This window comes from Chroicocephalus ridibundus, chromosome 3 (assembly GCF_963924245.1).
Source record: "Chroicocephalus ridibundus chromosome 3, bChrRid1.1, whole genome shotgun sequence".
NCBI lineage: Eukaryota > Metazoa > Chordata > Aves > Charadriiformes > Laridae > Chroicocephalus > Chroicocephalus ridibundus.
The window spans coordinates 96,973,312-96,998,426 of NC_086286.1; the positions used below are offsets into that span (position 1 = coordinate 96,973,312).

General features: G+C 37.9%; 1 protein-coding gene across 1 annotated transcript in view; it reads left to right on the forward strand.

The window, feature by feature from the left end:
• Positions 1–25,115, forward strand: part of LMBRD1 (LMBR1 domain containing 1) — an 83,683-nt gene that overhangs the window by 21,805 nt on the left and 36,763 nt on the right. Inside the window, exons 6-9 of the mRNA XM_063330248.1 lie at positions 2,764–2,852; positions 6,756–6,829; positions 21,686–21,811; positions 24,336–24,488. Of these exons, the coding sequence (XP_063186318.1) occupies positions 2,764–2,852; positions 6,756–6,829; positions 21,686–21,811; positions 24,336–24,488 (442 nt within the window). The remainder of the gene's footprint in view (positions 1–2,763; positions 2,853–6,755; positions 6,830–21,685; positions 21,812–24,335; positions 24,489–25,115) is intronic.

A 25,115-nucleotide genomic window follows, 5' to 3' on the forward strand; every position in this document is an offset into this window, starting at 1 on the left:
CTTGTAATGCCTTTCCCTTCTCAGAAACTACTTACTTTCCTTGAATATAGTTTATTTACTGTAAATGTCATGTGCTGGAGCCAAGGGGCTTGAGATGCTATGATCTATATTAAGGCACCCTTATACAGCAGTCTGGTTTGAACTAAAATATTTACTTTTGAGGATAATGAATATTTGGTTCTAAAAGGAATGTTTTGCTGTCAGTCTCCGGAATTAAAGTGGTTACCTTAAATTTTCTAGAACCATCAGCTCTTAAAAAACTATGAATATATGTCTAATTAGCCTATAAATAATTATGCAAGTTATATTGTGGCAGAACTCACTTTAAGGAAATGAGTTTCAATCTTAGCGTGTTGAAATTGTTTTCCTAAGGATGGCAGTTAATGACACTCTGATTTAAGGCTCAAACTTGACCCATCTACACCCGTGTGTTATTGCCCTGCCAAAAGCTAATAGTTTTGAACTGCTTGTCTTGCATTTACTTTCCTTGTTCTGCAGCCTAGATATTGATCTAGATCTTAATCATGGTATTCCAAGGATGTGTTTTAAACAGTGCAGCAGTTTGCTTCTATTCTTAAAATTACTGCAGTTAATAAGTCCAGAACTCCAAGTGTAAGACGTCACAACTGAGCTGCTCTTTTTGCTTGCATTAACTGAATTCTCAGCCACAGCTGTAAAACCATGCACTGGCACTTGTACTGCGTTCACTTGCTCTCAGTGGACTGACTTGCATTGCATCACAGTGATGACAGGTGAATTGAGTTATTTAGTGTGGAAACTTCTCATTCTGTTGGTGGCAACTATGGCCCTCAGGCTGTATTGACCAGTCACCATAGCCAGATAGCTGAGACTTGTCACATTTCTTCTTGCTTAATGTGCATGAAGAATAGGCCTGAACTGCTCTGTGCTGTGCTGGTGCAATACATGGACTCTGTTTTAGAGATCTTTGGGGAGTGGATGCAGGTCTGTAGATGGCTAGGCTTGCTCACTCTGTCTTGTCTGTTAAGCTAGAGACCAACAGTATATTGAAGTGGGCTAGCTAGCCAGCCTTCTGGCTAGTTTGCTACTAGTTGAGGGACCCTGTTCAGGAGGGGAAATAAGATTCCTGCTTGTCTGGGACTAAAGTGTGTGAGCTTGTGGCTGCTGCATTGCATTCTGAGGCCTGTGGTGCATGGAACTTCAGCAGGAGCAGAATCAGATGTCCATCTCCTTCAGTCAGGATTTAGCTGAGTACTAATTGAAGATAGTGTATAATGGTTACTGTGGCTTCTGCTCTGGTTAGTGTCCTTTGACAGGCTGGTTGTAAGCAGTCTCAAGAAAACAAAATATATTTTAACATTATTGCTCTTGGAGGGGGTGGGAAAAAAGGCAAGCAAGTTATAAATATCCTAAGCTGTTATTCCATCTCATTTGCTCCCTGCATGTGGTCCACAGATAGCAAATTCACACTGATGCTAAAATAAAAGAGCCTGAGCTCACTTAGTTTCCCCGAGTCTCCTATTGTAACCCTTTTTAGCAAATAAACCTGCAGTTTTTTGTGGTGCATCTCTTGTAAGTAGAAATTTTGCCTAGCATTGTTTTAATACTTATGCCTTGATTTTTGCCTGGATGCTATTTCACAGAAAATTGCTACTAAAGGCAAATACAAGAACAAAATCTAAAGTCATCAAGCACGCATCAACTTAAATGCCAGCCTTAATCTACCTCTTACACAGTCAAGAAGCTAAAAATCAAACTTTTAAAAAAGTTAAGATTTTAATTGTTAAAATTTCAACTTTGTTTGCAGAGTACTGTTTTGATTTTGATGTGATGATTATAAGTGCATGCAGTTAGTTTAGCACTAACCTTTGAAACACATGCTTATGTTCTGTACAAGTTTGAGGCATGCTCCTGGAAGATGCATATTTGTTATTCATTTGTTTACTGGGACTTGAAGCAGGGATCTAATTATGGACTTTATTACAAAAGTCCAAAAGGTACCTGTGAGCATTCTTTATGGAGGTTGGATTGTGTTCTCACACTCTTTGCCTAAAAAGTTTCCCTCCAAATCTGACTTCCATGTGACTTGTAGGCATTCTGTTTTATGTCTGGAAGCTGTGGTTTCAGATTGGTGTGGAGGTACTGGTTTTCCAGATGTCACAAAACTAGCTGTTTGTCTATGGAGCTGCTGAAGAGTTACTCTTATTATTGGACTTTAGATGGGATAACTGACAGCAGGCGGCTTTCAGCTAGGTGACTGTTCTACCTGACATTCTTTTGAGCACTCTTTGCTAGCCTCTGCTTATTGGAAGATCAAAAATATTTAAGAACTTCTCTGTGGTTCTCTGGGCCAACTACAGAACAAGGAATGGAATGCAGAAGATCTGTTGTTATACTCGTAATAATGGAAAATAAACATGTCTCCTTAATCTTTAATTAATGCTTGGTGTGTGAATCGTTAATTGTTTTGTTCTAGCTTCCAGAAGTGTGGATTTACAAGAGAATTTGTCTCAATTGATGCTTAAAGTCTTTTTGTTCCTCTGCACATAAGTCAAACCAAAATAAGATTAATACATCTTTTAATGATTCTTGAGTGTAGGGTCCTTACCTCTGTTAGGACTGGTAAATAGAAAATCACTCGTTCATTGACCTCAGACCTGACTGCACACACATGCACATGTACTCTGCTGATCTAAATTGATTTCTATTTTCTTAATTAGTAAGTAGAACTTTTCTTATATTTGTCTAATTAGGGGAAGTGAGAACTTTTTTGCTTTGTTACAGTGCTTTTGTTCCTTTGGATATTCCCAACAAGAAGAATTCCACAGAATGGGAAAAAGTGAAGCTCTTGTTTGAAGAATTTGGAAGTAGTCGTAAGTTTGAGATTTGTTCTGAGCTTTGCATAACTTGTTACTAACTTACTTTGGCATACTTATTGATTGAACAAGACAACTGACTTTCTTGGTGACAGTTTTCTAACTTGACTCTAACTGCTTACCTACACTAAATCTTTCCAATAAGATTGATCTTTTTCTGTTCAGACAAAAAAAATCAGAAAGTCTTCAAAGTACAGAGGGGAGACACTGGCAGTGTCTGCTTTCAGTACAGTCCCCGTTTGGCAGCAAGGATTCCAATGTTGCGTCCTATAATATTAATGGTGTGGAGGGAAAGGTATGTTTTCCATGGAGTCTTCTGTTACTTGGAATACCCTAAAATCAGTGAACCTCAGTATGGTGAGTGTGTATCTTGTATAACAATTTTTGTTATTAAATGTGATACTGCTTTCACTGTCAGAATGAGACTATTTATTTCATAAATAGCTTTGGAAAATCCTATGGGTGTTACAATTTTTTTGTTCTCCTGTTATTCACCTTTTCTAAAATTCTTTTGTTTGCCTTTGTTATACTTCTTCATGCTAGGGCTATAAAGAACTATTGTGAAGGCCAAACTCCATGAAGTTTTATTTAACCTTTAGCTTATACAGTTCACATACTTAGCCAGGGTGTGTTTTCAGAGCAAAGGTGTGAAAAAAGCGTTTTATAGGTGAGCTAGAGCAGACTTTGATATCAATTTCCAGATGTATCAGAAAAATGGTAACTAAAAGTTATATAACAAACATTAATCCAAAAGCATAAGTACTCTAATATTTGTGCCTAATTCTTGCTATGTATCAGAATATTACTTCTGTCTGAATGTTTTAGAATATAGTGCTATGAGCATTAACCAAGAATATAATGCTATGAGCCTTGGTCAGGTCGTATTCTGCATTATTCTAGGCATTTTGTGCTGACTAAAAGCTCCCTGTGATGACATTTGCCCTGACTTCAGGGCCCATCAACTTTGTCCAGTTTGCTTAAGTATCTCTAACCTGATTCCCTTCAACCAAGGGTATGTCTTCTTTTCAGCCTTTCACCTTGGTGTTTTGGGCCTGGATTTCATGAAGTCTGGTCTTGCTAGTAAAGATGAAGGCAAAGACATTCAGTACCTCAGCCTTGTCCGTGTCCTGTGTCACCAGGGCCACTCAACAGCAGGCCCATATTTTGCCTTGTCTTACTTTTGCCACATAGGTACTTGAAGAAGCCCTCCTTGTTGCCTTTGACATTCGTGCAGAGTCTTTGATCATAATACACTCTGTGCTGTAAGCTGTGCTTGCAAGCATAGGAGATAAGGAGGATGAGTCCATAGGTTTTTTTTCATAACTTCAGCTGTCTACTTGTTTGTTTCTCGTACTTCAAAGATTCTAACTGACAGCATAGAAAAAAATACTTCTTAGACTGTTTATACAGGTAGTGACAGTGGTTGAGCTGAGGTATAAGCTAATTTTTCTAAGCCACCTTGATATGGCTATCAATTAAATATTCAGCTCTGTACCTGTCCTTGCTATGAAGGTATATTGTAGCTAATGCTTATTTCTAGGAGGGTTTAATCATTAAGGTGCTGGGTTGGCATGTGGAATCTTTGTTTTGATTTTTGACTCTGCCAGCATTCTCTTGTGACTTTTAATTTCATAAGATAGCTCAGACTGAAGAGACTTTAGGTCATCTAGCCCAATCTCCTGCACAAAGAAGGAAGCTGTAAGGTCAGACCAGGTCACTCAGGGCTTTATCAACTAGCTCTTGAAAAACCCCTAAGCATGGAGACTTTCATCTGATGATAAGAAACAAATTTTTTTTTTACCAAGTGTGGGTATACACAGTGTCATCCACTATCTCACACTCAACTATTATGCACCACTAAAGAACCTGGTCTCCACCTCTTTGGCAAGCAGGCAGGTCTCTCCAAAGCAATCTCTCTTCCAGGCTGACCAAGCTCCCTCAGCTTCTCTGCACAGTATGTTCCAGCCTCTGACCAACTTAAATCTGCTATTAACTTGGTAAGATTTATCTCTTGCCTGTAGTGGGGCCTCAAAACTGGTAGCAGTATTCCTTATGTGGTCCCTTCCCTTAATAGATGGGCATGCTTAGGTTGATACAGCCCATGGTGCTGTTGGACTTCTGTGCTGCCAGGTCACACTTCTGGATTATCTTCAGCTTGCTGTCTGCCAAGACTCCCCAGGGTTTTGTAGAACTATTCCATAGCCTGCAAGTGCCAGTCAGTGTTGTTGCAAAAGGTTCTTTTGTGTTTCAGATGCTGGAGAAATGAGGACAAAATTCTTGCTTGTTGTCTCTACTTGTGCCTGTTTTTCTGTTTTGATATTAACTTACCCTTTTCCTTTTGTCTTTCTCCAGTTAACCCAAGAAAGCCAAAATCCTAATTTTGGATGTTTGTTCTATGCCCATTTAATTTGTAGTGGGATTATAAATGGAATGCAAACTCATCCACTGAGGCAGACCCTGATAATATACTTCTGGTGTACAACTAGCAATTTTTCAGCCAGTTAGTTTCTTAATGTTCCATTTAACATAGTTCAAAATTTTAAAATTGATATTAAATGTTGGTTTCAAATGTATGTACAGGAGAATCATCAAATACAGTGTTTCAGTACATTGTGTGATACATTAGAAACAGAGGTCACTTATGTGTGAGGTTTTCCCCTAAACTTCAGAATATGGGTAAAATTATTGCAAGTACTAAAGGGGGAATAGTGCTGGAGTTTTCTACATAGCTGTAGTATTTGAAACTTATAAATATATTGCTGTTAGCTTTGAGAAAGCTGTTTGGTATTATCTAGCAAATATAGCAAAGGACAGATTTGAGCTGTGAAGTTGGATTTGGTTGTTGGATTGTTTTTTGGTATATTTGGAAGGAGACCTGTAGGGTTGGTCAGAAGAAAGATAGTTTCTCATAGAGGATAACTATAACATGATTTCTCAGTTTGTGAATGCTTGGTGTTATGTTCAGGAAAAGAATGGAGACTAGCTAATGAATGGAAACTGGCTAATGATTCTGTTTGAGTAGGAATACAATGTATTGTGCTCCAACTTCTTGAATCAACTAGTGGGAGGGGAGGACATTAAATAGTAGCTTAGTTATTAGGACTGAGTACAAACATGAAATTGATTCTTTAAAGTTAATTTCTATAGTAGCATGGAAACATATAGTAGCTATTACTAAATAAAAAAAAGCTTGCTGTATTATGTCCTGTACAGTGAGGTTACGGACAGGGGTGTTGTGAAAAACTATGCATGAGGATTCAGGGAGTTTGCCTATGAGGGATGAGTTTGGTAATACTTTTCTTCTACTATCCGTCTTCACTTCTAGAGTTGTAGTAAGATTACAGTGACTCCTTAATCCCCTGACCTTTTTCCAGTTTGTACATCTGGATGTACGTGGTCTGAGTGAAGCTGAGGCCCACAGTCTGGCTTGTTTGGTTGTTTGAAGGATCCATGCTTGCCTGGTTCTCTGGATAGTGCTTTATTATGAGAAATCAGGAGATACCAAACAAGCCAAAGATGAACCATCCAGAATGCATGTGTAAATTGTGAAAATTACCACAGCACCCTGTGGAGGCCAGAAATAGTCTTGAAGAGGCCTTCGGCAGCTATGGGAGCAGGTTCATTAGTGGCTAGTCAACCATTTGACTGCATGCAGTATCTATGAACTTGGAGCAATGGAGAGATGACTGTCCTGCATCTTGCAGTATTGGAGGAGGATCTACTGCTGACAAAAACTTAATGCTAGGTGAATTTTTCATTTGAGTTGTTATGGCTGGTAACTGTGGCTCAACTTTCTTTCTTCAATCTAATGAACTTAAATCTTCAGGAAATCAATTCAGGAGGGAATGTTTTTACACCTCTACTGTAGGAATTTTCAATAGGCTTTTCTTTTTTTTGCAGATGGCTTGACTGCTCTTTCGTTTTCCATTAGTTCCTTGACCGTGATTGGAATGTTGGCAGCTATCACTTACACAGTAAGTTCTTATGCAAATGTTTCAGCTCTTTACATTCATGATACTTGTAGTTATCACAGACTAAACCTGTACAGAAAACTGTCATTGTGCTAAGTAGCTTCAACTGTGTCTTGTAGCTTTGGGTTTTTATGGTCTCAACACTGAGAAGTACTAAGTTCTTGGAATGAGAGGAATAGATTTTTACTGGAAGTTTAAGAACCGTTGTTTCAGTACTTGAGTACAGATCAGACTTAATTTCAATGTGTTCCTGCAAGGAGAAGTCACATTATTGCTTATGGCTTGTAACACATATTCACTGGCTTCTCCTGTTTTTTCTCCTGTTCTTTCTCCATACAGCAGTGGAGAACTTAATATTTCTTTTTTTAATTTATTGAACTATAGCATGACTTAGACTTGGTCTGGTCAGTCTGTAATACTGAATATAACCTTTACTACAACTTTTCTACATTGATGTTTTTGTCTTTAGAGAGCTTTACAATGAAAAGTCTATCAGAATAACTTGATTTGTAAAGAAGTATGTAAAATATTCTTAATCATGACCGCCTCTTTTTGTAAAAGCGGTTCTTCATTCAATAAATGAAAAAGCAATGTCTTTAACAATGTATTGCTTCACAGTTCTCTATTTCTAGAATTTAAGGGTAAATATTGGTGCCTGTAAGGATTCAGTTTTAGGTATGAAGAATCTGTAGCATCTTCTGTGGTGTGTGCCTTAAATCAAGAATAGCTAAAAAGTTAAAAGCAAATAGAGTTTGTAACTGTTTAGAGGCTTGTTTTCTAAAGACTAGGGAATATTCTTGTTAGTCCTAGACATGCAACTAAACTACTGCAGTTCTTCCTGTAGTTTAGAAGGATTCAGAAGTGTTCTTGCTGTAACTGATTGTAAATCATATGATCAAGGCTATGTTAGTTCAACTGCTTGACTCTTATTTTTATATGCAAAGGAAAAGGAACCATTTTAATCTATTAGCTTTTTTATTGCTTGCAACTCATCTTCATATGATGGTTTATACTATGCATTTCTTATATGGAAAACGGTAATTGGATAGTTTGGTCCACATCTGATGTTCATGTGATCACTTGCTTTTCCCATCTGTTCTATTTCTTCAGTCACTGAATAATCAGCCTGTTTGTAATGTACTAACTTGTCATCAAGGTAAAATTTTGCAACAGAGATGAAGCTTTAAAGCTTTGTCTGCAGTTAACTTCAGCTTTAAAACTTCTGAGAAGTCAGTGTTTTCCTCATGGGTTTTAATCTTTAAAGTCATGTCCTTGCTAAAATAGCTTTCTCTTCCAAGCAGGGAAGCCTGCAGCCTGGCTCTAACATAGTAAAGTTATTCCCACGTAGCTTTGATAGTGAATTCTAAGTGGGTCTGTAACATTAGCTTCTGCAATAAGTTATTTTGAAGCATTGCTAGCCAAGGAGATGTTCTGTTGTAGCTTGTCAGGCAAGTGATAAATGGATAAAAGTATTGTAGAACAAGGGTATGTGAAAGAGGGAAGAATGTTTTAGCCATAACTGCATAAGGGGGTAAACTACCTGCTAAATACTACCTTTAGAGTCTTAAACAAAACTAAACTGAGTAACATGCCTAGGTAATGATTTTCTGTCTCTTTATACTAGTGACTTCATCTGGTGTAAGTTACAGCAGGATTATGGGAGTCAATCTAGTGCAGGTTCTTGCATGTAAGTGTCAGCACACAGACAGCTCATTGGTCATCAGGCTCTGTGTGGTAGGTAGGAGAGCAGTTTGGCTGATCAGCTAGCAGGTATCTCAGTCAATGGGGCTGAGAGCAATTCCGCTCACTTAAGTGTTTTAAGTGAACCCGAATCATAAATTCTATTACTTCAAGCCTTTTCTGACTGATGTGTGTCACTAAATCATTCAGGCTATATTGCTGACATCCGGATCATGTGCTAGTCAAAAAAGATCGAGACCTTTGCTTAGCTGGTAATAACACGTCAGCTCTTAAATTTGTTTCCCTTAATTATGGAAGGAAAGAGTAATCTCTTGTTCAGTTACACTACAGCAGAGCACACGTAGTGTGTTTTAACCTCCATGAGACTAACATTAAGAACAAACTCATTAGCTGGGAGAATGTCCTCAGTGTTTCTTCCAAACAGCTACCCAAGTATGGTTTTATAACTGTTAGTGAACATCTATAAGCGTGTAAAATGCAAGACTTCGATTTTGCACAAATTCATTGCTGACTAAAATGTAAACAATGTTTAAAAAAAGCATTTGGAAGTTTTTTATTTATTGTTAATATTCCCTACTTCTAACGTTATTTCCCTGTTTATTTTTGAGCACAGGCTCTTAGTAGATACCATTCAGCCTGAGTATCACAATATGCTTCTGCCCTCAAAACTAGCTGAGCCTGGAAATATGTGACTTCCATTTAATGTTCAGACATTCATTTGAACATTTGAAATGTTCATTTAATGTACTGCGTCTGTGTGGATTGTCAGATGAAGACAATAGCTCTGTCCTCAATGTTGTTGCTTTAGTCTTACTGTGTTTGGGACTTGTACGAACAGTGGGTGGTAAATGGGGTGAAACATCAAGCATGAGAACTAAAATAGTCTTTTCTGCTTTAATTACTAAGATTTTAGACTAACTCATTGCTTGGAAAACTTCAACCTGCCTACACAAATGCCTGGAGCATGGAATTACTACTTCTTTTGTTTTTAACTGCTGTATTTGATAATTCTGAAACTCTTTTGTTTAACAATAGGTGTTAAGACAGGGTGGGAGAAATGGAGGAGCTATTTTGAAGAAGTTTTAGGGGTGAGCTCACGGGAGGTTGTTGTCACCCTCTGATAGGAGTGTATTTGTCACTGTTTGGCAGGTGATCATAGACTCTTAGGGTGAAACAATGAGCAGGCTCTGATACATGGATGGGCTGAGGTACGAATGTATCATGGGAAGTGGAAAAACTCCTATTAGAAGGTCTGTGTTCTTAAAGTTGGAGTGGGAATAGATTATTTTTTCTTTATGCTCTAATGCTTTCGTAACACTTTGCCTACTGACAGTGACGGTCAGGCTTCCATATGTAAGCAATTTCTACCTGTAACAGCATGATGGCGTGAGCAGTGCTGTTCTCATGGTCTGAAGAGTGAATTGCGAGTGTGACCTTGGCAGTATGTGGATGACATATACCTGCATTCCAGTTTATATTGTGAGCTGGGCTTTTCCCAGTGGTACAACTTAATGCAAAAGTTACTTCAGTAGTGAAAAGTTCCTCTGCTGTTACACTTCCTAAGCCTCAGGGGGAAGTTGATCCAGAGGATAGCCTCTCAGTCTCTACCAGTTTGGATTACTCCACTTGGGAGGAGAAGCATGATACTAGAAGGGATAACTGTTTTTTCTCATGGTAGCTTCCCACTTTGCATTGTGGTTTTTTTTTTGCTATGTTAGTCCTGTGTTAAAAAATCCCCTCTAGATAAAACAGAAGCTTGGAGCACAGGCAAGTCTGAGGCATTGTCTGTAAGCTTGCCTCTGACTTTAGACATCTGTCAAGTAAGTAGTTAGGCTCCTACATTTTTCAGCCTTCTGCATGCCTATCAAACCGTTTGTCCCAGTTTCTAAAGGTGGGAGGCCTTTGTGCTTAGTCGTCAAACCACTGTTTGGTAATCGGTGGTAGGGTGTTTTTAATCACAAAAAGAAAATACCTTTATACAAGGGCAAACGCAAGAACAAAGACACCTACTTCCAAATTTTCCACATATACTTAGCAGATGACGAGGGGGGAAAAAAGGTAGAAAGAATAGATAGGGACACAACATGTGGTATTTGAGTTCCCTTGTCTCTGAACAGAGGTGAGCTCAGATCTCTGGTTTATGCCAGTTAAGAGTTGAGGATTTTTAGTACAGACATAACTGAATGTTTGATTTTTCTGTTGACTTTTGAAAATCCTCAGTCTGTTCCATTGCCAGTGTTTCAATTGTATTGTTAAAGGGAAGTTAAGAACAGGTGCATCTGGTCTTCTGTATACTCATATTCACCTTCTTACTATAAAAAGGAAAAAAAAAATCTATTCTGAATGAACATCTAATGAAGGTTGTATTGTTATAAGTGATAGGTTAGCAAATACTTTCATACCTAATTGAGAATTGTTTTACATTGAACGCCTACCACTTTAACACAAAATACTAAAAGCAAACATGAATGCTGTGCCTGCACTGACTGCAGTTGACTGATTTAATCTTAAAATGTTATTTGTGGATGAGTACAATGAAACAGATGAATTTAGTGATTCTATTTAAGTTGCTTGGGGTACAATTTATTCATTCTACAACTAGTCAAATGTATGTTAACAGTACTGCCTTTTGTGGCCTTCAGTGTGAAGAATTAGATTAAGGCTGTTCTAAAATTGCACTTCTGCCTTGTGGCAATATACAGTAGTGTAAGATGTTGGGGAAAAGAGGCTCTGGCACTGGCAGCAGGCAGCCTTGAATTTGAGTAGATACTGAGAGCAAAAGCTTTCTTCTGCATGTGTGAGCTCCGAGGCTTTCTCTATTTTCTAAAACGTATTCTCCTGCCTCCACAGGAGTTGGGATGCAGGGGGTGGTGGTGTTTGGATTGTAAATGGCTGCAGTTTAAATTATGGAACTAAGAAATTTACCCCAATGACTAATATAGTTAGAATCTATTTTTTTTAAAGGAGTATTATCAGCATCAGTCTGGTGTTCTAGGCATCTCTTAAGGCCCAGGTTGATTTAATGTATTACTTCAAGTACATGGTAGGCTATTCATGCAACAAAGAACAGACTTCTTATCAGACTGCACAATATTGTAATGCTGGGTGACGAGGCAGTGTGTAGTCTCAACAAGCTTGCAGGTGAGACAAAATGGGAGTAGTTGCTGATACTCCAGAGGGTTGTGCTGCCATCCAAAGGGACATTGACAGGCTGGAGAAATGGGCTGACAGGAGCCTCATGGAGTTCAGCAAGGGGAAGTGCAAAGTCCTGCAGCTGTGGAGAAACAAACCCAGGCACTAATATATGCAGGGCACCACTCAGCAGGAAAGCAGCTTTGAAGAGAAGGACCTGGGGGGTTCTCATGGAGACAAAGTTAACCATGAGCCAGCAATGTGCTCATGCTGCAAAGAAGTCTAATGGTATCCTGGTCTGCATGAGGAGTATTATCGCCAGCAGGTTGTTGGAGGTGATCCGTCTCTTCTGCTCAATGCTGGTGAGGCTGTACCTGGAGTGCTGTGTCCAGTTCTGGGCTCCTCAGTACAAGAGACATATGGAGCTACAGGAGCAGGTGCAGTGAAAGGCCACGAAGATGATTAAGGGATTTTCCTCCTATGAGGAAATGCTGAGAGCTGGCGCTGTTTAGCCTAGAGAAGAGGAAGGCTCATGGGAAGTCTATCAATGTGTGTTTAAAAAAAAAAATCTGAAGGGAGAGTGCAAAGAATATAAAGTCAGTCATTTTTAGTGATGCCCAGTAACAGGACTAGAGGCAAAGGGCACAAAAAGAGGTTCCCTCTGGACATCAGGAAACTTTTTCACCGTGAGGGTGACAGACCCCTGGCAGAGGTTGCTCAGAGATTGTGGAGTCTCTCTCCTTGGAGATATTCAAGAGCTGTATGGACACTGTCTGGGGCAAACAGCTCTAGGTGACTCTGCTTGAGCAGTGTTGGACCAGATGACCTCTTGAGGTCCCCTTCCAACCTCAGGGGTTCTGCAGTCTGTCTACTACGTGGACCTGCAGGATTTAGTGGTGATACTGATGGTGGCATTTACTGTGTTGTACCTTATGGTCTGAGATGTCTTCTCTGTTTAAACTTGGCTCTAGCCTATGCAAGTCTTGAGGGGACAGTGGTTGACAATGAGGCTGGTTCTTTATTGGGTTAATTTAATTCCACAATACTGGTTTTACTGTTGTAACCCCGTTTAACTCATGTTGGACAACTCTTTGTTCTACCACAGCTGTTTTTGAGAAAACGATTTATCAGAGATTCTTACTATTATTTATTCACCTCAGTACAGCTAATGCTCAAAAAAGTGCAGTGGCAACTTCATTGAAAAAAGCACACAGTATGTTCAGAAAAGTAGGTAGTTCCATGTTTTGGAGACTACTAAGTATTGCAAGACTGTTCTGTGTCAGAGGGTAGTAATAACTTTTAAATAGTTTGATAGGTGGCAATTTTCAGAAGCTCTTTGTGTAACTAGAGGGGAGAATATGCCTGTTCTGGGGCGGGGGGGGAACCAACAAAACCAAACCCAAACACTTAATATTTGCTTTTAATCTAAACTATACAGATTATTTCTTCTATCTTTTTAACTTTAACAACTTGGTTATACAAGAAGGAAGCTTGCATGCATCTGCAAATGGATGTAAAAAATAGAAAAGTATTTTTAGCTATGGAAGCTGCAGTTATGTTTCTTTTGATTAACTTTGAGCTGATCCTCACTAGTGTGGTCTTCTAGAACATAATACTAAAACTCACAATTCATGTTGCATTTCCTTGCTGAATACACTGAAGAATAGTCTTCTCTTGACATGAATTGACACTCTGGGAAACTGGGAAGGGAAGGAAGATGCAACTAGGGAGGGTGTGTATTATAAATTTTTAATTTTTTAAGGGGAAATCATAAAATGGTGGTTTATCAAAAGTGTAGATGAACTCTGTTACAAATGCTCACCTGAAAGATAAGTCCATATAACTGACAAGAGCATAAGCATTGATGTAACTTTTCTCAAGGATATGCAATGTTTAAATGAGTAACACTGTTTAAATTTATTTCTTGGTATGGCACAACTTTCAGTGTAATCTTGAATTGGTAGTTGCTTTTCTGTTTCACAGCTTTAACGCCAAAAGAAGTAGACTTTATGTTTTGTAATGCATAATACTGGAGTATTTAAAATTGTTTTGTAAGAAATGTGAACAAGTGATCCTCAGGAGGGCCCTGCAAATCCATGACCTTGATGATTATACTGACAGCTTTCCATGTCTATAACTGTGGAATATAACAAGAAAATGATAAATTAGGGCTGCAGTGCTTGGTTTGAAACAGTTTCACAGATGATGTAGTTTGCATCTATTCTTTCATTAATGTATTTTGCATTGAAATGGTTTTACATTGCCTTAGGTATTAATACAATAGTTGTTGTCAGCTCCAGATTGCTATTTGAATTCAAGGCAGAATAACATATTACTCACACAATGATAGGCAGATTAACTTTTGAGTGATCTTGTGCATCTCATTTAGCATGTCCTTGAAGGATGATTGTAATTGGCTCTGTAATTTTCCAAAACATTTAATAAGCATGGTTTGATTTCTTATGAAACTGTAAAATGATCCTTTTTCTTCCATCCTGAAAGAGGTGTTAAAGCTGTTTGTCTTGTGACAGATTTAATGATCTTTTCACACCTGTTTTTGTCCAGGGTATGATTTACTTTTCTTGCAGTTGACTTATTTTTTTTTAACAGCCAAAAAGCTTAAAGCCTTTTATAATCTGTCTAACCTTAAAAGCAGTCATTTGCTACCAATTTTCTTTTAAGTAGACATCAAACAGTTACTGAGAAATCTACAAGTTAGTAGCATGCATCGTCATTACTACTTGATCACTTCAATGTCAATTCTTAAATATAAAAGAAATGTAGTTATTTGATTATGTTCACTTCTCTGCGAAGCAGTAAATAACAGAAATAGCGAACCAATTTAAGTGTTCTTTGTTTTAACAATCTGATTGCTACTGCAGTCTTGGAGAATTGTAGATATTAAACTGCTGGATCAATGATAGTTTTGTATTTTGTTTAGAGTTGTAGCTTGAAAGGAGATTAATCTTTTGTTTGGTGGTTAATGCTCTTCTAAGCCTGATGGAGCAATGCAGAAGATGGCAACTGGGCATAATAATTATGCTCAGTATTACAGCTGAGTCAGAGTTAACTTTTTTACAGATGATACGTCCAGCAAGCACAAGCTTAGTGTGAGTAGTAGAACAGCATACTGTAGTATAGAGGCTGTCATACTCAGTTTCTGTGTCTTACAAACCTTGATTGCATTTTTTTGTCCACTTAAACATTGATAAATGAGACAGTCTTTGTATGGTGGAGAGGGAGCGTTAATATGAAAAATGAAGGTGGAAGTATTAGAAAGATACTGTAGTAATGAGTGTTAAAGAAATGGATAAACAGGTACTCTGGGGACTGTTTGTTGTGCACAACAGATCATGCAAGAAATGCCATACTGAGCATACCAGTTCAGTTTAGTCTATTTGTTCCATGCTTTGAGAATTTTTTAGAATTTTTTTCAAAAACTTACATCCTCTTTTAGCAGCTGAAGATTGGAAACTAAAACTTCCCATGAAAGAATTGAAATTTTACTAGTTAGCATGTTGAATGATTTTCCAAGCTGTGTAGGATGTGCTTTTCCAAAAAAAAACCCCAACCAAACAAAAAACAAAACAAAAAAAGACCAAAACCAAAAAACAAAGCAAAACATCCCACAACTGTCAATGAGATGGTGTACCATCTTCAGATGTGTTTAGAAGGCTTTATCCTTTACTCTTCACAATTTAGGGAGGATGTGTGAACCACTGTCACTCTTTGCCATCCTTAATGGTGTTCTGGAAATAAGATTCTTGAATTCCAGTTTTTATCTTTGGAATGGTAGCATGTGTAGAGAGCTGGAGATGGAAGCAGATTTCTTTAATATGAGAAAGTAGATGACTATTACTTGTAGAGTTGGATTACTTTTCAATAAAACTATGCAGTCTAGGTGCACAAGAGAAGAAAGGTGCAGTTTCAAGAAAAAAGGTAGAGTGCTATTTCCTCTTACAGGCAATGCTTCTGAGTTTGTGTATTGGTGTGACACATGAGTGTACCACATCTGAGGCTACTTAATTGTAGTAGCTTAGCTTACAACAGAAGCAATGCTGACAAGGGTGCACGGTATCCTTATGAAACAGTGCTCAGTGTAGGCAACTGAGCTATATCAATTGCTGTGAGGGATAAAACGTATTGTAATATGACTTCCCTTGTGCTTATTGTAATTTAAAAAGCTAATTAGGCTATGAATACAGAAAAATTCGCTTCTATACCAAAATTGTATTGAAATAGAGGATTTTTTTTGTGGGACATTCATACTGAAACAAACTAGCTTGCATTTGGCTTGTACATCTTCATTGCGTACCCTAAACTAGAGTTGTTTTAAAACTTGAATAGATGCATTTTTGATCAGGGTCTAATTGCTAAAATTGAACATTTTGTCTTTCATGGTCACACTTTCAGATTAAGACTTGAAACAAGCTGTTATAAGAGAACAGGGATTTGAATATTTGTATAAAGTTATGAGCATTTATTCTTATGCCTCCTATATAGTGATATAATAACAAGTGAAGTACTGTTACTTTTTTATTCAGCTGTTTGATATGACTTCACTAGAGGGCAGTGCTAGGCAAGAAATGTTTATCAGGATTCATTTCTACACTTTTTGCCCAAGATTATATATACAGACCTTTTAAAATACCTCAATGACAGCATTTAAAAGCCATATCCACTTGATATATGGCCCTGTAAAAATAAATGGAATAGGGAGTCTTTCTGATGTGCTATACAAGTACTTCCTGATAATTTCTTGAAATCACAAGCTTAATTCTTAAAAAAATCTTTAACTAGAAAAAGTTGGTAAACTACCTTCAGTTACATTGGTGGTTGTCTACTGAACTGATCACAACTTACCTCTTCTGTTTGATCTCTAACAAGGAGAAATTATCCTGTTTGGGCTGCAAGTTAATCATTAGGCTGTATCTTACTAGTTGAGCATAGCAGATGTAGAAAAGTAAAACATAATAATTTTCTAACTAAACAATGATGCCTGATGGTTTCAGGCTTTTTGCAATAGATGTTCAAAGTTAGCTTTAACTTGTTTAAGCCTTTCCTAAAGGCATTTGCTATATTCATTTCAATGTGTTTTTTTTCTGTGCTCTTGACTGATCTGTATGCTTATGACTGATCTGGTTGCTTATTAGGTGTTCCCACATTAGTAATGCACCCTTTTCAGTCGAAATCTTGGGTAGCTTGTGCAATTTAAAAATGTTAAATTAGCAGCTACAGTTCCCAGTGGAAAGCCTTTTTCGATCTTTTTAATACTCAAAGGTTTGTCCCTGAAGTAGTTGCTTGCTGTAGCTCTTGTAAAACATAATTGTACAACTTTTCTCAACTCCACCTGTTCTATAACTTTTGTTTATGAGTGACTACTAACATACCGGGCAATTAATAAGAAAGCCTATTCCCTTATCTAGCCATGGGTTATGTGAGTTTGGCAAGTCTAAAATATTGTAAGATGCTGAGTCTGCAAGAGACCAAAGGATCAGAACAGCAGCTCTTCCTTCTAAATATTAACTGTGCAATGACAGGGGAATAGCTGGATCTGCTGTGGACAGTATGGGAAGGAAAGGGTCACAGGAGATGTGAAGAATAAGCAAACTGGAAGCAATGCTAATGTAATCTCTACTGAGGTATTTTAGTGGTCTTTCTGGAGCACAGAGTATATTAGGGCTCAATGGCATGCTGAGAGAACAGCTACAGTATGCTTCTCACTGTTCTTCAATGCCTACTGATACTGCACAAACAGTAGTGAACTAACTGTTGCTTTCATGTGAGTTACAGGCTCCTGCTTTACTGATGACAGATTTCTTTACAAATTCTTCTCAGGCCTAGCTACCAATTTTGTAAATAACAAATAAGAAGTGTTAAGAGCTTTGTTTAGACTGGTGTGTTTTTTATAGGCTAGGTAAGCTGGGTTTTCTGTTGCTTTGCTTATGTTACTCTGTTATTTTTTCCTTTCCTCCTTTAGAATAGAAGGCCACCTACTTCAAGAAATCTATGAAGTATAAATATGAACTTCATCCATCCAGAGATATTATCTTTATTGCCTGTGGGCAAACTCTCAAATTGGAATGAGACAGCTGCTCAAGGATAATGCCCTCTAACTTGTACTCATTAGGTAGTGAGCTCTTTGGGTTTGCTTTCCAGCCGTTAAGCTAACTGATAGGGGGTTATGTATTGTATGGATCACTTGTGGGAGTTCAAGAAAGGGGATTCTTCCATAAAATAAGTTATTCTAACTATAAACTTAAATTTATTTTTTCCTGCTGTAAAACGGGGTTTTGGTGAAGCTGATCAGACATTCAGTAACAGTAGTGATAGCAACCTGAGACTTTAAAGACCTAACTTAGCAGCATGAGTTATTAGATACCAACCTGAACAGTTACTGTTAGTACTAGATTCAGTTCATCTTGAAGAACCTATGTGGAAAAAACTATGTAGGCTGTAATTGCCTGTTACGTGTGGATGACTTTTTATTCTTTAGTGCATTTCCTCTTATCTGACTTAACGTTTCTAGGCAAAGGTTGTCTAAATATAAGTCCTGGAAACCGTTATTTCACTGGTGTAAATAAGTTAAGGCTTAATTACTTGTTTTATCAAAATTCATGTATAAAAACTAACTAGCCCTCTGTTATGGCTTTGGTTTTCCTGTGTTATCTTTGATATGTTGCTTGCTTGTTGAATTGCAGATGCCCAAAACAATAGCCCATTAATAACTTACACTTGCACTAACACAGAGGATTAAAACTTTGTTCGGAGGAGCCTAGAATTTCTACATCAGCCTTAAGGCAAATGCAGCCCTGAAACTGAGCTAATACAGCTTCCGTTCAGACCTGTGACACATCACATGAGATGGCTCATCTTTCTGTCCTTTATTCTATATATTGATGTCCTGAAGGACCAGTGTGGCTTTTTCCCTCACTGATGATGAGAGGTTTACTTGCATAATCATCTCACTATTACCAGCTTTTGTATCCAAGGAAGGAACTTAGGCTGCCTTTATCACTAGAGCAAGCTTGATACTCAAGTATAATTCACATCTGCAAAACAGTAAAACAATGCATTGCTTAGAGTTGCAGTTTGCTTTATAGAAACTTGGATTTAGAACTTTAAATTTAATTCCTTAACTATTTCTGTTGGGCAAAAAAAATTGCTATCTGTTAGTTGATGGTAGCTGTTTGAAGCAAACAGGTGGAAGTCTCTGCTTAATGGTAAAATCTTAATTGCTTCTAAGTTTAGGATTTTAAAATTGTGTAGGCCTATTGTCACAGCAATCTCTTTACTGTATTTGCTTCTACATACTGAATGCCTTTGGCTCTGGCTGGAAATGTTTTGGGTTCCACAGAGGGACCTCGGTTAGAATTGCACCCTGTATTTTAGTTATGAGCCTGGATAGTGTTTATACTTCCACCTAAATTCTGGAGCTATGCTGTTAGCAGCCGGACCTGAGTGAGCTCTTCAGGGTCAATATGGGCCAAATACTATTCAGTCTACAAAAATGATCTGGATGCTGGGGTGAGTGTATAGTCATCGAGTTTGATATCAAACTGGGAGAGGTAGATACAACAGAATGTAAGAGCCACTGTAGAGACATTTTTCAGGTGGGAAGATTGGGCCAACAAGAATGACATCAGGTTTAGAAGATGTTAAGGCCTTCTCTTGGAATGGGTTAATTCTAAGCAACAGTTCATGCTGGGGTCTGACCCAGCTGGTGGATGGCTCTGCTGAAAAGGGCCTGGAAGTCCTAGTGGACAGCAAGCTGAACATGAGGCAGCAACGTGCCCCGCAGCAGAAGGGCAAACAGTGTCCTGGGCTGCATCAGCAAGAGCATAGCTAGTAGATCAAGGGAGATGATTATTCCTCTGTACTTTGCACTTCCAAAGCCACACCTGGGAATACTGTGTCTCACTTTGGTCCCCCAGTTTAAGAAACTGGAAAACTGCAGAGGTTCCAGTGGAGGCTTGTGAAAGTGATCAGAGAGCTGGAGAGCACAACCCATAAAGAAAGGTTGAAGGAATTCTTTCTTTGGCCTAGAGAAGATGAGGACTGGGGGGAGACTGCTTTTTAGCTCCTGTAGATAGCAAAGCAGCCTTATCTTTTTAAAAGAGATACTCTAAAGGGAGAGCTGAACCACACTTACGGACAGAGTTGTAAAGTCCAGCCTAAGTTAAATTCTTTTCCTTACCTAAAATATTTAATTTTGTAGTAGGCCTTCCTGTGGTTGTATAGCTGTTTTCAAACCAGAACTTCTAGAGTGTCAAGTTTTGTTGCCATTACTAGCCTGTGATAAGAGATGTCTGTCCCTTTTATAGCTTTTTACAGTAAAAAAACTGTAACTTAGGGACTGAAATTGACAGTTACCTTTTGTAGCTCTTCTCCTACCCTTACTTAAATGCTTTAAAGTGTAATGCTTTAAAAACAGGTTCCACTGTTTCCTTGGGTTTGAAGCCTGTTGAGAGATGCACATGCTGTCTGCTTGTTGAACTTAACTGACACTGTTCCGACAATTTACTGGTAATTGTCACTCTAAACATAAGAAACCTAATTCCACAGTAGTGAACAAGGCTGCCAGACTGCTAAACTTCTGTTTCATGCTTTCATAGCCTACTACTGGGGAGAATGTTTCTTGATACCATGGAGTACTATTGCTTGCAAAGTGAAACTGAAGTTTGTAGGGTCAGTGTCAGATATTTTTATTGAAATGCTTACTAATTTAAATAGTTAATGTGGTTTTGAGCTACAATACTAGTAACTAAGACTCCTTTGTTAAAGGAGCTTAGAAATGGGTGTTGGTGGCAGGGTATATGGCATGTTGAAAAATACACCCAAAAAAATGGACAGTGTCTTGCTTTGAGTGCACCGCATGAGTCATTAGTATGCCTAAGTAGGTTCTTAAGCAGGTCAAATCAAGTCTTCTGTACAGACAGCTCATGTGATCTGACAGCATGTATGGTGATATAACACACTAGCATTTGTGTTAAATCTGTTCTCAGTATGAAATATAAAGCTGTGCTCAGAGGAGGGAGAGGCATTCCTGTGGAAATCTCTAATGCTTATTTCTGAAGCTAGTGAATGTTCAGATAATGAGCACTCTAGTACTAAACTGCATGTATTAATTGTGATCAAAAGAAAGAAAAGAAAATCCTTTCTGCTGAGCTCTGCACCAAGAACAACCTGCCACCAACAGCCTCCCACCCACAGTAAAACAAATAAAAAGCCGATGGCTAATGTCTCTAAACTACTTGGAAAAACTTCTGACTGTGGTCTTTATCTGTAAGACTCATAGGTTAGCAGGGAGGAAATAGTGGCATTTTCTTGTTTATCTCACCTTAAGTATCTGTTTCTCTTCATGTTCGCAGAAAACTTACAGACTTTGCATTGGAAAAAATCTGGGTATAGTGTTGATATAGAAGCTGGCAAACGCTTTGAATGGTATAGGATTTAATAACTAGGAGTAAATGCCAACAAAACTTATGATTGTGAATGTGTATCTAAGCAGTCTTTGAATGTAACTGAGTTTACATGTTTACCTAACTTACTGCAGAATTTTTTTAGTAAATCATATGCTTGCTTTTAAAATGAAATTATGTAGGAAGCTGAAGACTACTGGCTACAAAGAAATTGTGTCTACTGTGCTTCTAAAAGTTCCTACAGTAACTTCAATATCTAGAGGTTACTGTATTACACAATATTTTGATTATGATCTAAAGTGGAAAGTTAAGGTTTTGGGATGTGAAGTCATTTGACAAAAAAACCACAAGGGCTAGCTTGATAAATCTTCAGTGGGCTACGTTTAAGTACTGTTGGAACAATGCAGGACACTGGAATCTCCATAGCATGCTTGTTAGGTTTTGCTCAAACCATGAAAAGAATTTTTTGCCTTAGTATGTGGAAGGAGTTTGGGGGGAGGGCGAAAAATAGCAGTGATACTTTAAGGCTGCTGTATTTTTTACCTGTATCAGATGAAAACATGTGGCAGAAAATTTGAGTATGTATGTTTCCTTTTTACTTTAGGCTTATGGTATGTCAGCTTTGCCCCTAAACTTGATTAAGGGAACTACCAGTGCAGCTTATGAACGTTTAGAGAACACTGAAGATATTGAAGAAGTGGAGCAACATTTATTAAGGATTAAATCAAAGGTATGGTCTTCACTGTTCTCACTTGCTTAATGACTTTTTTTCTTGCTTACAGGCTTATGGTCATGCTGCAGAGAGTTTTTGTTGCAGAAAGAATAGCAAGTCAGAAGTGACTAGCTTGCAGTTATTTTAATTATTTGGAAACAAACGTGGTCACTTGTGTAGTAAAGATCAGGTTTTCTTTATCAGACCTGAAGCAGTAGTTATTTCTCTCTAGCTAATAATAGTGCTGATGAGCTAACCTCAAACTTCTCCAGTCCTTCTTGGATATATGCAAGGGATACTTTGTAGAAGTTAAGAATATTAACCTCACTGAGTCTGCTACCAGATATGGCATCCAATTTGTTGATACTTGCTCAATGTAGTTATCAACACTGGATACTTGCCACATGGAGCTGTCATGAGTTAGATTCATCAAACTATTAATCATCTTTATGAATAAATAACAGCCCTAGATATTCACACTTCCCAGTTAATGTACCTTGCTGTTATAAATAATTTCTTTATGAAAAGCATATATGGAAATCTCTGTTCTGAATCCTAAACATCCCTAGGATGTTAGCACCATTTATAAGCCCATGATGGCTTTGCAGCTCACTGAAATGCTGTGCCTAATGTAAGCAGGATATTTAACAACCGAAGAGTGCGAACTGGAGGAGAAGATTTCTCCTTTACATACAAGATGCTAGGGACGCCTTTTCCCAACCTATTTCAGATAATGATTTGACTAGTGTTTTCTCAGCACTGGGTGGGGGGAAGGGGCGTTAAGATGCATCACTTCTGTTGTGGCAGTCCATCTGTGCCGTTGTGTGCTCTGTGATAGTAGACCTCAGCAGCGTTGAAATGGTTCCAACAGTCCTCCCTTGATCCTTGGCTAGCTCCACACAGTGTGGGCACCTTCAGTGTTCTAGAATCTTGTTGCATAATGAAACCTAAAAAAGTAGTCTCCCCCAGTTTAAATTGCAAAGTTTAGGCTTTTTTAGAGTACTACTATGACAAAGGTATCTGTATTACTGAAATCAGTATGAAAAAAAAAATTCCCTGAAAAGTGGACCATTATATATTACAGAAGACTATGTTGGATTATGAGAGTTTGCAAGCAACTGCACTTGTTGTTTGATCTAGGTAACAAATGGGATCAAAAAGTACAAAGTCTTTCCATTGTATCTATATATTAAAGTGACCATTAGTATAAACTAATTTTCTTTAATTTATGGTTTATGGTCAAGATTCTACCTCTGTGTAATTGAAATCTCAGTTCTTGAGTTACGTTTGCATGAAGTGATGAAGAAAGTGAGTGTTACTGAGGGTAATATACAGTGAAAACTAGAAGTATGAAAGTCTGCTACTTACTACATACTGAATCTTTTCATTAGATTATGGTCTTCTGCTATTAGTACACCTTATAGCTTTATTTCATTAATCTTAAATAATCAAAGCTTGGACTTGCAGCTTGGGAGCTTGGACTGTTTTCAAAAAGTCTTTTTTAACTCACTAAGATATGGAGAATATGTGTTCCTGTTAGAAGTACATTGTGATCTCCAATTTTTCACATATGCCTAGAATGTGATCTTAGTCTTGTAATCTTTTTGAGAAATTTATCCAAAATAGATTTGCTTTAACTTCACTGCGTGTGAAGTGTTTCACTATTTGCAGGAAGGCTTATTTAAAGTACAAGGGGAAAAAAACTGAATAGGGAATTTCAAAATTATAAATACATAGTGGAAGAGATACTAAAACTACAAGAATCCTTTTTTATCTAAGGATCAGTTTTATCTAAGGATACATTAGCATCAATGTTAAAAACAATTCTGGTTCAGTTACCTAATGCCTATTTTGTTGCTTTTGCTTACTAGCGTATAACTGAGACTTAAGGATGTGCCACTTGGTATACAGCAGAGTGCAATGGTACTTTCTCAGTATTTAGAGGCTCAGAATTAAAGTACATTATTAAACATAATCATCAAATTAACAATTATCTGGTACACTCAACTAATTCTTGGGGTAATGGTGCCACCTGTTTAGATTTATGTAAAGTTATTTTTTGGTGCAGCAGGTCATCTTGCTCTTGCAAGTACAAGAAACATAGCTGAGTATCTGTAGTGTAATGCTGGAAAGAAACTACAGATGCCAAGCTTAATATATTGGCTTAGTTGTGGAATTTAATTGGAAAGTAGCTCTCAAAGTCATCAGGTTCAACCCTCTACACAAAGCAAGGACCTCTTTCAGGTTAGGTTAGGTAATTCAGATCACATCTGGGCACTTAAGTGTTTCTAGACATGGAGACTACCCACCCTGTTAAAATTTTTGGCCATCCTCACTGTGAAGAGTGTTTTCTACCACCTCATAGGAATTCCTCTTATTGCAGCTTCTGACTTCTGCACTTCATCCTCTTGCTATGCATAGAAACAGTGTGAGTTATATACTACAAAGTCTTTGGAGTTGTTGTAACTCATTAAACTAGATATCAAATCTATTTTCTTGATTTGATGTCCCTTGATCTCTTGCACTGTTTTTTGGTACCCAGTGCAGAGATGGTCGGCCTCTGTCATCAAGGGATAGACGGACTGTACAACAACTGGAAGAGAGACTAAGGACACTTCGAAGAAGAGAGAGGCATCTGGAGTCTATTGAGAAAAGCTGGTGGACAAAGTTCTGTGAAGCTATCCGGCCTCTAAAGGTAAAAGTTTTTCGTATTGGAGTGACTTCCACTTTTCTTCTTCCAATATAAATGGTAGGTAAAGTTTATCAATTAACATCCTGAATATCAACTACTTATTTTTCTAATTATTATTGTACTACACAGTGACAGCCCTATAGCAAGCTCTGAGCTCTAGGGAAACCTTTTATTTTGCCTAAAATATGATGAAGACTGAAAAGGAGCAAGTCCTAGCTGATCTACTGTAGTGTCATTGCCAGGGAAAATCTGAATATCTTACCTTCTCAGGCATGTGAAAATGGGAAGAAGAGAAGAAAGAATTCTATAGCTGTCAGGTAGCTTAAGTTAATCTAAATTACATGTAGCCAGCAGAGGTGAGAGATACTTTGAGAATATATGCATTTGGAATGAGCATCTTGCCAAGTAATTACTTGATCAATAGTAAGCTAGCTGTGTGGAACTTACATCTTCATACTTAACCAGTGCAAAGGAAACCGTTACTGGGGCAAAGCTTTGATCTTGGTCTCTTTTTTGATCTTAGGACTTTGATTTTAGTAGATACCTGGTTTTAAAAGCCAGTACTTTTATGGAACAGTACTGCCATATAGAGTATTTTTTGCCAACTAGATGTAGGAAGAAATTTTAGCA